Below are 13,193 nucleotides of genomic sequence, written 5' to 3' on the forward strand. Positions count from 1 at the left end.
GCCAGGTTCCAGTGTGACTGTTTTAGGCTCCTTCGTGATCGCTAGCCCATTGGCTAGTGGGTCCCCACGAAGGCAACTCCTCTTCTACTTGGGCATCCCTGGTTGCTCCAGATGTGCCTCAGACCTTGCTGGTCTGCACCGACGTCCTTCATCTCTTTCCACAAGACTTGCCGTTACCAAGGCTTGTTGGGTCCAATTTGGTCGCCGACATCGCAGCACTCGACAGACTTTGTGGGTCAGCTCAAATCCAGCTTGTGGACTGGCAAGTGACCCAAACTCTGCCCCCTCTGCTTTCAGGTTCCTTCCATCCTATATCCAGGCTTGGATCTCTTCGGACACCTCTCCTCTTCACGGCAGCAGCAGTTCTTCACCAGCTTCTATTGTAATTGACGACGCCACCCGACACCAAAAGACATCTATGCACCCGGCTTCCCTGGGTGAGGTAACTAGAGTACTCTGGTGCTCCCGTGGGTGCAAGCCCTAGAAATTCTTAAGTCCAAAAGGAACTGGTCCCGACTCAATTCTAAGTGTCCCTAATCTTTAAATTTCCAACAGCGACATTGCCCATAGAAGCTAACGGGAACCCGCGGTTGTGTTTACATACTGCATACAGTCTCCGTGGGTCCCCTGTGTCACTACCTTGGGTGGTTCCTTGGGGTCCCAGCGATTCTACAGGCTCTAGGCCTTGTGTGTAGTTCAGTCATGGTTCTTATACCACTTTTTTAGTATATGGTTTGGTACGCACCTAGGGCCCAAACGTGTATTTGTGCTATTACTGTTGATTGCTAACTTATACATTAAGTACTTCGAACTCCAGTCTCATAAAAAGACTAGAGGGGTGTGTTCTATCTTGAATACATATATTTTGAATATATACCAGTTGTGGTTGTCCTTTCCTTTGATCATTCAAGAGATTATAGACTGGTAAAACAAGCTGCTTTACGTTCCTTCAAGACTTAACCTGAAGACTGCTCTCCATAGCTACCACTAGGATAGCTTTCAATAAAGGTTGTCTTTAACCAATCACCATAAGGGGTTGTTTGGGCTGATACAAGATGCCCACTAGTACTAGTGGACAGAATATATCAGACCAACTTCTCACAACGAGGAATTGACAGCATCTGTGAAACATATGATGTAGGTCTGTCCAAAACAAAAATGTTACAGGGAAACCATCAATTGAATTGCAGTGATCAGGAATTGGAAGAGAAAAGAGTAACAGGTTTGAAAACATACATTCAATAGCTGATCATAGGGATACACTCTTAGAGCATGCTTGACAAATAGGAGAAAAGGTGGCCAAAGAAAAGGAGCATTAGGAAGGTGACTGGGAAACGCCGCCTCCAGGAGGGGGAACAGCAGGAGTTGAGGTTTATCCACTGTGAGACGTGCCAAGTGGAGGGATGTGCATGTTCCTTGGAGTAGGGGTGATTTAGCTGGGTTCACAAATGATTTTCCTCGGCTGAGGAAGAAGTCTGCTGAAAGGTACAAGCAAGTCAATCGCTTTGTAAAAATTTCAAAGGTGTTGTGAATTGATCTGAACACATTGATTGACATTGTAGTTCCCATTGATTTATGGCCTGCTTGTAATATTGCTATTGATTGGCCTTCTGCTCAACCAGACAGGGATCCTATAACTCACGGTCCTTCACCTTTGGTTATGAAAAAGTTTGAACAAGTGATTACATGTTTGTAGTCCAAAATAGCCCCACAAGATTACGGTTAGGTTAAAATAGATCGAACAACCCAGGAACCCAAAGAATCAGTACATGCCTATATACGAACAGCTTTTGCAAACCTTCAAGCAATACAGTGGGTTAGTTACACTTGACCTTAGAGCTATGGGAGAGTTTGTTTCCAAATTTGTGATGGGGTTGAGACCAGAAATTAGCGTTATGATCCAGCAACATTTGATCCGCTGGCAAAACAAGTCAGTGGATGAAATTTTACGGTATGCCAGATATTGCAGTGATGAGGTGGATTCCAAACACAGGAGAATAAAGGACAAATTGATGTTGATCCAGGTGAGGAATGCGCAAAGAGTAGATCAGTCGCACAAAAATGGGAGAACAATTGGCCGGAATCAAGGGAATGAACAAGGAGGGGCTCAGAACGCTGTGAGTAACTCTGGACAGGGAAAAGGGAGAGGTGTTCCTATGGACCCCAAAGCAGGTATAGACATTGCCACACTAAAGAAAACTATCGCTTGCCATTTTTGTCACAAAATCAGGCAATGGAAGTGTGAGTGCTGATTAAAACTTATTGGCCACTGAGAATTTCACCCTGAAGCGGTGTTCTGTGTTAAATTCTGCTACCTTGTTGCCTATTCCACATGTTGATGGGGAACATTGTGAGGACCATGACTGTCTGGATGTAACTGAACTGTGCACTAAACCGAGACCCAACATTGTCAATGAGCTACTGCCTGACTCTGACCAGATCCTTTTTGTTGATGGTTCATGCTTAAGAGACAATGAAGGTTACTTAAAAGTACCTTTTGCTGTCTGCACCATTTCTGGAGTTGTGGAAGCTACTTGTTTACAGGGAGTATACTCCACACAAGTAGCTGAAATTATCGCCTTGAACCATGTATGTCTTGCTTCTGATCAAATCAGAGTCACCATCTATACAGATAGCCAGTAGGGTTTTGGTGTAGTTCATGACTTGGGACAACTTGGGTCACAGAGGGGGTTCTTAACATTATAAGAAATGGGGAGTATGTGAGACAACTGTTGGAAGCCTAGCAGCGACCAAAAGAAGTGACGGTTGTAAAATGCGCTGCACATGGGAAGGGGGTAGATTTTGTGACTGTGGGCAATCGATATGTGGATGAAGTCGCCCGCTTTTGTGAAACCCATGCATGTATTTTTAATGGGGAATATTCTGGTGAGAGCACAGAGAGAACCAAGCTCAGCATGATGCTAGCCATCGCAGATACCTGAGATGAGGTCAGACGTCTGCAGGTAGATGCGTCAGATCAGGAACAGGCTGGTTGAATCAAAGCAGGATGTGAAAAGGGGGAAGATAACATTTACATTTCAACAGATGGTAGAGCAGTGCTACCAGATTGTTTGCTGAATCCTATGGTGAGACAGTTTCATGGAGCAGTTCATATTGGGAGAGATGCAATGATGAGATTGTTCAGGCTAGCGTGGTTAAACCCAAAGTTCCATGTGATTGCTGATGCAGTGTGCCATCGATGTGTCATGTGCCAACAGATGAATGCTGGAAAGAATACTGCAGTTGCTTTGAGTCACATTCGAAGGTCAGGAGGTCCTTTCAACCGAATACATTTGGATTTTGTCAAGATGCCTAGGTGCAATGGTATGAGATACATTCTGGTTGTTGTGCGCATCTTTTTACGGTGGGTGGAAGCTTATCCGACTAGAAGGTCTGATAGCTTCACAGTAGCAGATTTACATCTAAGCAAGCTTATCCCACGCTTCGGGTTTCTAACTACATTGGAGTCGGCCCGAGAGACTCACTTCCATAGTGAGATCATGAGGCTGTTGTGCACTGCCTTAAAAGTTATTCAGTGACTGCATGGTAGCTACAGGCCAGAGGTGTCAGGAATGGTGGAGCAGATTAATGGGACTTTAAAGATGAGAATAGCAAATGTGTGCTCCTCGACATCACTGAACTGGCCTGATGCGTTGCCTTTGGTTTTGATGAGTTTGCACAGCATTCCAGACAGCAGGACTGGCTAACCCATCATGAAATCCTCATGGGGAGGGTGATGCATTTACCTGTGGTGCCATCCACAGCATTAATTAACATCACTGATGATTTGGTTCTTGACTAATGCAAAAGATTGACTAATGAAGTTTGTTCTGTGTCTTTCCAGGTTGAAGCTACAACTTTACTGACCTCAAAGGACTTCTGCCATGACTTGGGTCCGGGAGATGGGGTCCTGGTCCAAAAACATGTAAGGAAGAGCTGTCTCGATACATGGTGTTGAGGTCCATACCAGGTGATCTTGGTGACGAACACTGCTGTGAAGTGTGGAGGCCTGACAAACTGGATACATGCCTCACACACTCACAGAGTTTCAGGACCCTCGGAATAAACAGCTCCTCTCCCAGAGTGACTCCGGCCATGGTTGCAAGACGACCAGTGAGGACAAGCCAAGCTGTGGGGGTTCCTGAAGAGGCTGGATACCCACCAAGTCGAGCTGAGGGTAGTCACACTACACAAGCCCAGGTATGGTCTCAGAGGGATACGGTAAAGTTGTGAGTGGTATAGAGTCTGACACAACTAAAGAGAATGGTGTGGAAAGTGGTCATGTGCTGTGAAAGAAAGCTGAGGTCACCAGAGAATCGTGGCCGGTGACACAGAAAAGGCGAAATATGAGACTTGCACCAGAAAGAGATCTTGGTCCCATATCTGAATCATCTGAATCTGATCAAAGTGAGTCAGAACAAGCTCAAGGGAGCTTGAGGAGATCTAGGAGGGCAAGAGTACCGTGCCAGAGATACGCCTCTCCGGAGTGGACTTACCTTGCTACAAATGCTGTGAGAGTGAGATCTGAGACTTTGGTATTGATAATTGAATTTTGAACTGTAATAAAAATCATTTTGTTTAAGGAGATATCTTGAACCCGAGTGGAAGAAGAATAAAAATAGGGACTTTATCGTAGAAGAAGAAAGAGGGCTAGGGAAGTCTTTCAAGCTGTGTAAATAATTTGCCAAAGACTGATAACTGTTTCCACAATTTCAAGGAACTGTTTATGAACTTTATTGTGCAACAGGGAGAGACAGAGAAAGAGACACTGTGTTAATCCTCTTACAGCTACAATCCCAACAGTTGAAAGTGGTGTCTGGAAATCCGAACTGTAGACACAAATGTTTATTATGTACAATTATTGTAGGAGTAATCATAGTAATAGCTGTAGTCATCATTATGTCCACTATAAGTTGACATGAAGCTGAGGGTAAGGGAGTGGGAGTACATGAGACATCCACACCTATCACTTGTAGCACAAGAGAGGGTATATTAGGATCTGCTAGTGCTTTAATAGAGGAAACTAGTAGCTTATTGCATGTAGATTTGTCCAAGGGTGACTATACGCTGAATGCCAATGCAAAGTTAGTGTATGAGTATGTGAATACCATGGATGTGAGAGACTGTTATGTATGCATGCAATTGCCAGCCTCAGTTGAGGAGGGCCTTAAGTACCATTACCTTCCCTTGACGCATGACATTAGTTGTAGTTTGCTTCTTAGTATGTTTTATGGAAAGGATCATTACGAGTACTATTTCTCAAATTATGATTTGGTGCTTTCAGAAATTCCAGTCTATAAGCATCTGAACAAATATGATTATTACATGCAAGAAGAGAGAATGGAAAAGTATTTTGTACCTACTGTTACATTAGACACATCTCATGCACATAGACACAATTTAACCTGTATATTAACCGAGATAGAGAAGACGTATGTAGATCGATAGACATAGAGGACTAACAGTTAAACTCGATAGTAGGAAGATGTTTTCAAATAAACCAAGGAAGACTTAGCTCACTAGGCTAAGAGAAGTTATGGTCCAATAACTCTAAATTGGGAACAACGAGTAAAGCTTTGTATTCAACAAGAACAGACGCGTCATAACACCATCTTTGTGGGACAGAGAGCATGTGAACACTCATTTCTGATTAATGCTTCTTCAAAGAAGTTCTTGCAGGATGCAGAACAAGTGGTGCTGAGTGTGTACTTTGTGTGTGAGAGAAATTAATATGCCCGACTGCCGAACAATTGGTATGGTACTTGCTATGTGGCTCTTGTGTTTCCTAAGATATACCACGTAGAGGATTTGAATAGTTTGGAAGGGAAGTCATCACATATAGAAAAACGTAGTACCAATTCAGGAGAGGTTGTAGGAGATGTGTTTGGAGCAATGATGCCTAGTTTGGGAGTGTTCTTAAATGATATCAAGATTAGAAGTTTATAGTAGATAACTTGTCAGTTAATACGGCTCAGTCATTGTTACTTGTAGCTGAAGAGATGGTTTCGATAAGAGCTATGGTGATGCATAACCATCTTGCTTTAGAGGTGTTATTAGCAAAAGAGGGCGTTGTCTGTAAAATGTTGAGGGTTCAACAGTGCTATACTTATATCCCAGACCATAGTTTGGATCTGAGGAAATATGTAAGTAACATCACCAAGATACATCATGAGATACATGAGGTGACAACTGAGGGAATTTGGGATGAAGTTGGAAAAGAGTTTGGGAAAGTTGGAAGTTGGTTTGCAAACCTTGGAAAATGAATCCTTGGTTATATCTTGAAACCAATAGTGATGGATGTGATCTGTGTCATCTTGTTGCTGTGAATAGTGAGGGCCTACAAGTGGCATCAGTCTAGACGAGCTGAAAATTCCCTTAAGGAAAGAGAAAGGAGAATGGAATGACTGCAGGGCAGTCACTATGAGAACCTAAAGTGCTCAGAAAGGTTTTGACAGGGGAGACTGGCTACGACATCTATTTAGATCAGTACTCACTACAGGGAGTTGAATTTGGTGTGATGACACTTGTCATCAGAGGGGGGATTGATGTTGCGCAAAATTCACTTTTAATTTGTAGGGGTGCATTATAATCATGAAGTAGTACTCACCCGCATATAATCCTTTGGTGTATTAAACTGGGACAGTAGAACGTGAACTGTAATAACATGAATTGGGGTGTTTTAGGGATATTTTCATGTAAACATGAAAATATTAACGTTGAATTCATATGCTTTTAGCTGAAAACATTAACGTGCAGAAATCGTATATGCAGCTGACAATATTCACATATTTGATGTGCTTATGTGCTCACGTAATGTGTTAATTTAGGAGTGCTCAGTAAAAGTGTTAATTTTATATGTAATTCCATAACGCCTGTGTGCTATTTCTTATGTTGGACGATTTCTGTAGTCCTGAAATGCATTTTCCCTGGAAGCTCTCACATTAGATATAATAATTGAATTTCATGTGCATGTTGTATTTGTTATGTCTCACGTTTCTGTTGCAAGTGGAAGACTCACCCTTGTTAGTTAGAATAATGTCTTTGTTTTAGGCGTTTGTCTTATGGAGAAGAGGATACTTTGAACGTTGATACTGACAATGGAGAACTGTTGTACTTTCACATCGGAGCAAGCCCGGGAATCAAGGTCACCTAGCCAAAGCTTGTGAGCATCGCTGTCTAATGGAAAGTTACCTACGAGGAGGTGGCCTGAGTGGATGGTGTGATGTTGCAAAGCACCATCGGATACTACATGTGGTATTGATGTATTGTAACTAGGGAAAGGGCCCTAGGATGCCTACCTTGCCTTGAGAGAGAGAGAACATCTTAGAATGAGCTCTGGGGCTTTATGCTACTTGACCCGACTGATGTTAAGAGACTTCTTATGAAGACTTCACAGGTTGACACCATAACTGATCTTGCCTAGGGAAATGCTATGTAGGAATGTCACATTAGTGCTAGTGTAGGGACAGACTAATGTTTTTTCCCACAAACTTTCGATGAAGGGGAATCTGGATGTCTGCTCGGAAATCTTTTGTATCTTGATTCTCAAACTAATTATCTTGTGCATGTTGCACTGCCTTAATTTCATCCACAGATTTGGCTTTGTATTAGTTCCAATGTATTTCTACACCCTCACTTTGAGGTTGCTGTATGTTCAGTTTTTCTTGGCTTTGTAATTAACCAACTAAACCTAATTGGTAGTCTGTGATTCTTAAGAGTCATGGTAAATTGGAACTGAAATGATTGACATGCTAACAATTTCCCTCCCTCCTACGTTCTCATGCTGATAAAAAGTCCTATCGACCTGAGGTTCCAGAGCGGGTCTAGAACATGGCCCCGGCTCCTTCAAAGGTGTGCATTAATATTTCATATTTTCGATTTTAATGTAGTTCCTGGCCACACTGACGTGATTATTTTGAGACTTGCTGAATGTTCCATGTGATGTGAACCTAATACACTAGAAACTTATATCCATTTTTGTTTAAATGTGCACACACATATTAAATGTGCATCATTGAGTTAATGCTATAACTTGTTCTGACAGTTTAGGCTTGTATTTCAACATGATGCATACATTCTGTTTTCCATTTTCTGCTAACATGACATTTCTTGCAGGTATTCACATGCATTTTTAGCTGTAGATAGATACATTACTGTACTAGGAATAGAAGACCCTGAGAAGAAGACCTTGATGAAGGAACATGGGGAACCAGAGAGTTGACAGAAAAGGACTACTGAGAAAATGTAAAACCAACCTGCTCATGAGAAGCAGATGCCATTCCCATGTCCAGCGTGACATTTTCCCCCGAAGTTGCAGTGTGCTACGTGACAAATGGATGAGAACTATAACCTCTGATGATACGTTCAAAGGGGGATTTACAGAATGGACTTCGTGTGTTATAATGTACTGTTCACACCATTGGAGATCAGATCCCTTTTGACATTCCTTCAGAAACGTTCCCCTGAATGAGTAGAGCATTTTCCTTTGGACTCTCAGAGGTTCACGCATGGGCTAACAGTTACTCTCAGACCCATAGAAGACCCTAGACTGAGCTTCTGGGATGCTGACAACTTCCCTACTTATTTCTACTTTCTTTGTTTTAATTTCCTTTATAGATATTCCTGATTGGTGACTCTTAGATTTTTAAGAACCATCCCTTTAGCTGGAAGTCTACTATATGCTTGTTACCATTCATGCCCCCACTGCAAGTTGGCCAGATATAGGGTGTTATACATGGAGGCAAGAGTTTCTGATTCTGGTCAGAACAACCCCATCAACATTTCGCTATTATGCATTTAAGCTCTAGGAACACTGAGTCTGTGAACTTTTGTTCTCTGATCAATTGCTAATTGTGAATTAGGAGCAAGTGTGATTGATCTGCAAGGCTGGGGATTGGGAGGATGTCAGGGCCATTTTCAGACTCAGATGCTGCCATGGAGGGCATTTCATACACTGCCATACTATAATAGAGGATTGGCTTTGGGCTCGGCTACATCTGTCTGCCCCAGTGTACCAGTGCCTGTAGCAGGTGTGCATTTGCACTTATTAAAACAAATATCTCTGTGCCTGATTATTTTGGGTAGAGAAACATCTGGACGCCCAGAATAGGCCGGGCCGAAGATACCTTCCAGAAAAACTACTGTGATTGATTTGTATTGAAGATCCTGATAGAGTAGCAGTTTGGTCACTCACACTGAATTGATGTGCTACAGAGAAAATTAAATATCAGATCATTGAAGAATATTACTCACCAAAGCCCTTGAGGAAGTTGTCCACAATTGGTAGTTCTCCCCGTCCCTCAAAGTCCCCTCCTTGATCAATCAGAGCTTCTTTCACAGCCTCAAATCCACACAGGACCACCACCGGTCGTGGACCAAAATACACAGTGTAAACTGGTCCATAATTTTTTCTCAACTGTATGGGAATTCAAAATGAAAGCTTGATCAGTTGTGTAGATATTACTCATTCCTTCATTACTGGGTGTTTGGAGGCTACCTAGGACTCAAGGTTGATCAAAACAAAAATAAATGCACATGGATTTCACAAGAATGATGGGCAACAGGCATTATAAAGCACAGCATAAATGTTATAGTCCAGGACATTCTGGGACAAACTTAAGATGTGGAGGATGCCTATGCACTCAAAATGGGAAAGGTGGATCATCAGCCATTTTTTGACGGATGCTACATATCTGTCAAATTAGAAATGAGTACTTTCGTCCTATACAAACAATTGCATGGAATGCAAAGTTTTCAATTAAAAATGTCTTTGTCATAAAGATTGTGCTTAACCAAATGGACATACATAGTTACATCATGACCTTTGAATAGGATGATGACCTTGTCTTGTTCAAAGTAATATTATAGAAAGGACAAGAACATATCATTACAATTTACTGCAACTCTTGCTGAAGAGTTTAGTTACTTATTAACTTCATATATATATATATTAAACAGTAAAGTATGGGCACCTTCACCCTATAAAAACCTTATTCTAATACAACTATCCTTTCACAAACGGGTCTATGGACGAATCAGCCAGCCTATCACTCAATTAACTAATCATCAATTAATAACGTAATGTTCATGACATCATATGTGTCCAAAGGATATGGTTATAATATACATACTATATACGTTTTTGAAAGCATACAATAAAATCCACTTATTTAAAAATAAAAAATAAACAATTAGAAATCCATTGAAGGCTGTTCCGTGGCTAAAACGCTGATGCACTGCAGTAAGAAGCAGCTTTATGCAGCTCCCAAGCCCAGGGACATAAAAAGCGTATTACCCTAGGGCCGCGACAGTAAAGACTCGCAGAAGGGACAAAGAAAACATACAGGGATCTTTGAGGCCCACAAGATGAAAGTGGACTCCGTATTTAGGGTGCACTCCACCAGTTCTGGTCTAGGAGCCTCAGTGAGCATCAGCCAAGATGGCAGCGCCAGAAAGCTTAATGCGGGACTCCAGGTTGTAAGCCTACCACAGGAGAGAGGCAGTGTGGATGTGTGCTGGTGAGAAGCGTTCCACGTAGGGTGACCAACTGGCATTGGTGCAAATTCAGGACGGTGAGTGTAAAAATTCAGGACAAAGGGTCAAAATTCAGGACACAAATTCAGGACAGGAAGTCAAAATTCAGGACAAAAGTTCAGGACAATAGGTAAGTTTTACAGACACATCAGAGGAGGTCGCGCAATAGTATATAAGTAAGCCCAGCCATACAGTGCTTAATTTGTAAAATATGAAGTCCACGTGCTCAAATGTTTGTAAGAGGCCACATCCACTTTCCCTGGCTCCACTCACTTCCTTCACTGACTCCACCCACTTACTCTAGGAGCATTATCAACTCTGCGTGGGTCCTCGCTGCTGGATGGCCACCTACCAGCCGGGCAGTAAGTTAGCCACAGAAACCAACTGGCTCACCTCGCCGAGCTGTGATCCAATGACCTGGACAAGGGTGGCATGAAACCAGTACATGAAACCAATGGGCCACCAAGTGTTTACGTTTATGAAAGTGCCCTCAATTCAGCCCTCTAGTGCTGGTCACGCACATAAGTCCCTAGCCCAAACCATCCACTGGTCACGCACATACAGTCCCTCGCCCGAACCATCCACTGATGATCACACACATACAGTCCCTTGCCTGAATCAGCTACTGATGGACACGCACATACAGTCCGTTGCCCGAACCATCTACTGATGGTCACGCACACAGTCCCTCACCCGAACTGTCCACTGATGGTCATGCACATACAGTCCCTAGCCCAAACCATACAGTGCTGGTCACGCACATACAGTCCCTAGACCGAACCATCCACTGATGTTCACGCACATAGAGTCCCTCACCCGAACCATCCAGTGCTGGTCATGCACATACAGTCCCTCACCTATATATTCAGTGATGGTCATACATGGCAGTCCCTTGCCTAAGGCATCACGAGATTGTCACTCATGGCAGTCCCTCATCCGAGCCTTCCAGTGTTGATCACACATGGCAGTTTCTCACCTGATCCATCAAGTGATGGTTACTCATGTGCTGGTCACTCATGGTAGTCCCTCACTTCAAGCATCAAGTGATGGTCATTCATGTGATGGTCCCTCATGGCAGTCTCTCCCCCGAGGCACCAAGTAATGGTCACCTATGGCATTCCCTGAGACATCAAGTGATGGTCATTCATGGCGGTCCCTCGCCTGAGACATCAAGTGATGGTCATTCATGGAAGTCCCTCGCCTGAGGCATCAAGTGATGGTCACTCATGGCAGTCCTTCACCTGAGACATCAAGTGATGGTCATTCATGGCAGTCCCTCACCTGAGGCATCAAGTGATAGTCACTCATGGCAGTCCCTCACCTGAGACATCAAGTGATGGTCATTCATGGCAGTCCCTCGCCTAAGGCATCAAGTGATGGTCACTCATGGCAGTTCCTCATCGGAGACATCAAGCGATGGTCATTCATGGTAGTCCCTGAGGCATCGAGTGATGATCACTCATGGCAGTCCCTTCCCTGAGGCACTGAGTGACAGTCACATGCACGGCAGTCTCTAGACCGAACCTATATTAACAACGTGGCCAAACTGCAGTAGTATATATGTAGCATTGATGCAGATGCGCCGAGTGTATTATGCTATTTATTTCCACTGTGAAATGTGAAGAGGGGCCATCAAAAGAAGAGCAAAGCCTCAAGTGACTCCTGATGTCCTTATCCATTCTCAGCAAAGATGCCACCAAGTACCATTGATAACTGGAATAATACTTGTTAGTTACAACGCTTAGAAGCATGAGACGTTCTTTAAGGCGCATATTTACTTCATATGATAAGAAGTTGGAGGGCACAGTACTCTTCGTGAGTCAACGCATATTGCAAGTCATGCTGTTTTATTATTAATAAAGTTATGTTTGCGGCTCCATACCACCCTTCTGCCCCGTTCTACGATCTGTACACAACAGGTGTTAATATTTACCAGGTCAAAGGGTTTCAATTACTCACCATGGAGGATGAAAGGCTGAGTGGCCCTGCAGGGATTCAAATTTGTGACTTAAACAAAAGCCCACAACCCCATTCCTCTTAACACGAGGATGCCATACGAAAACACAATTTATACACAAGACAAATAGACCAGTTCTACAACTCAAGAAAAAGAAAACACATTATGCAGCCAATGACCAAAATAGCCATTTCACAGCACTAGAAGGAAAAACACCCGGTGAAAATAAATTCCCAGCTCACTCACAGAAAACGGAAGCCCCAAAAAGCTGTGAAATACTATTTCCGATAAAGGAATTATTTTCCAGCTGTAGTATAGTCTGCCCACAGAACACCACTAAACTGTGTAATCACCCATGCCTCAAGGTGCAACTCTTGACCCTTCAAGAACACACAACATCCACCCCCTTAGAATGTGCTAGCATAGTAAGGCGGCGTCCTATCAGGAGACAACCGCAAGGCCTTGTTGAACTCCACATGATGTACCGTAAATTGGCATGACCCCACGTCACATGTGAAGTGTACATAACACAGAGAGCATCTCATGGCTCCTTACACAACCACAACCCCCCCTTCAACATAACGCTATCAGGTACCACTGACCGGACGTCTCAACCGCCACAAGAGCACAGCAGAATCACATCCATCCTTAAGTTCACCACCACTGCCTCCTGAAAATAATTTATAGCCCCGGCCATGACAAT

The 13,193-nt window shown here is 43.2% G+C and overlaps 1 protein-coding gene across 2 annotated transcripts in view; it reads right to left on the reverse strand.

The window, feature by feature from the left end:
- The window catches only part of LOC146798082 (cytochrome P450 2G1-like), a 909,417-nt gene that overhangs the window by 776,415 nt on the left and 119,809 nt on the right, over positions 1-13,193 (reverse strand). For both annotated transcript variants that reach the window (XM_085625297.1, XM_085625296.1), the window contains exon 2: positions 9,253-9,415. In XM_085625297.1, coding sequence (XP_085481423.1) covers positions 9,253-9,415 — 163 coding nt within the window. The remainder of the gene's footprint in view (positions 1-9,252; positions 9,416-13,193) is intronic.

This window comes from Triturus cristatus, chromosome 9 (genome assembly GCF_964204655.1).
Source record: "Triturus cristatus chromosome 9, aTriCri1.1, whole genome shotgun sequence".
NCBI lineage: Eukaryota > Metazoa > Chordata > Amphibia > Caudata > Salamandridae > Triturus > Triturus cristatus.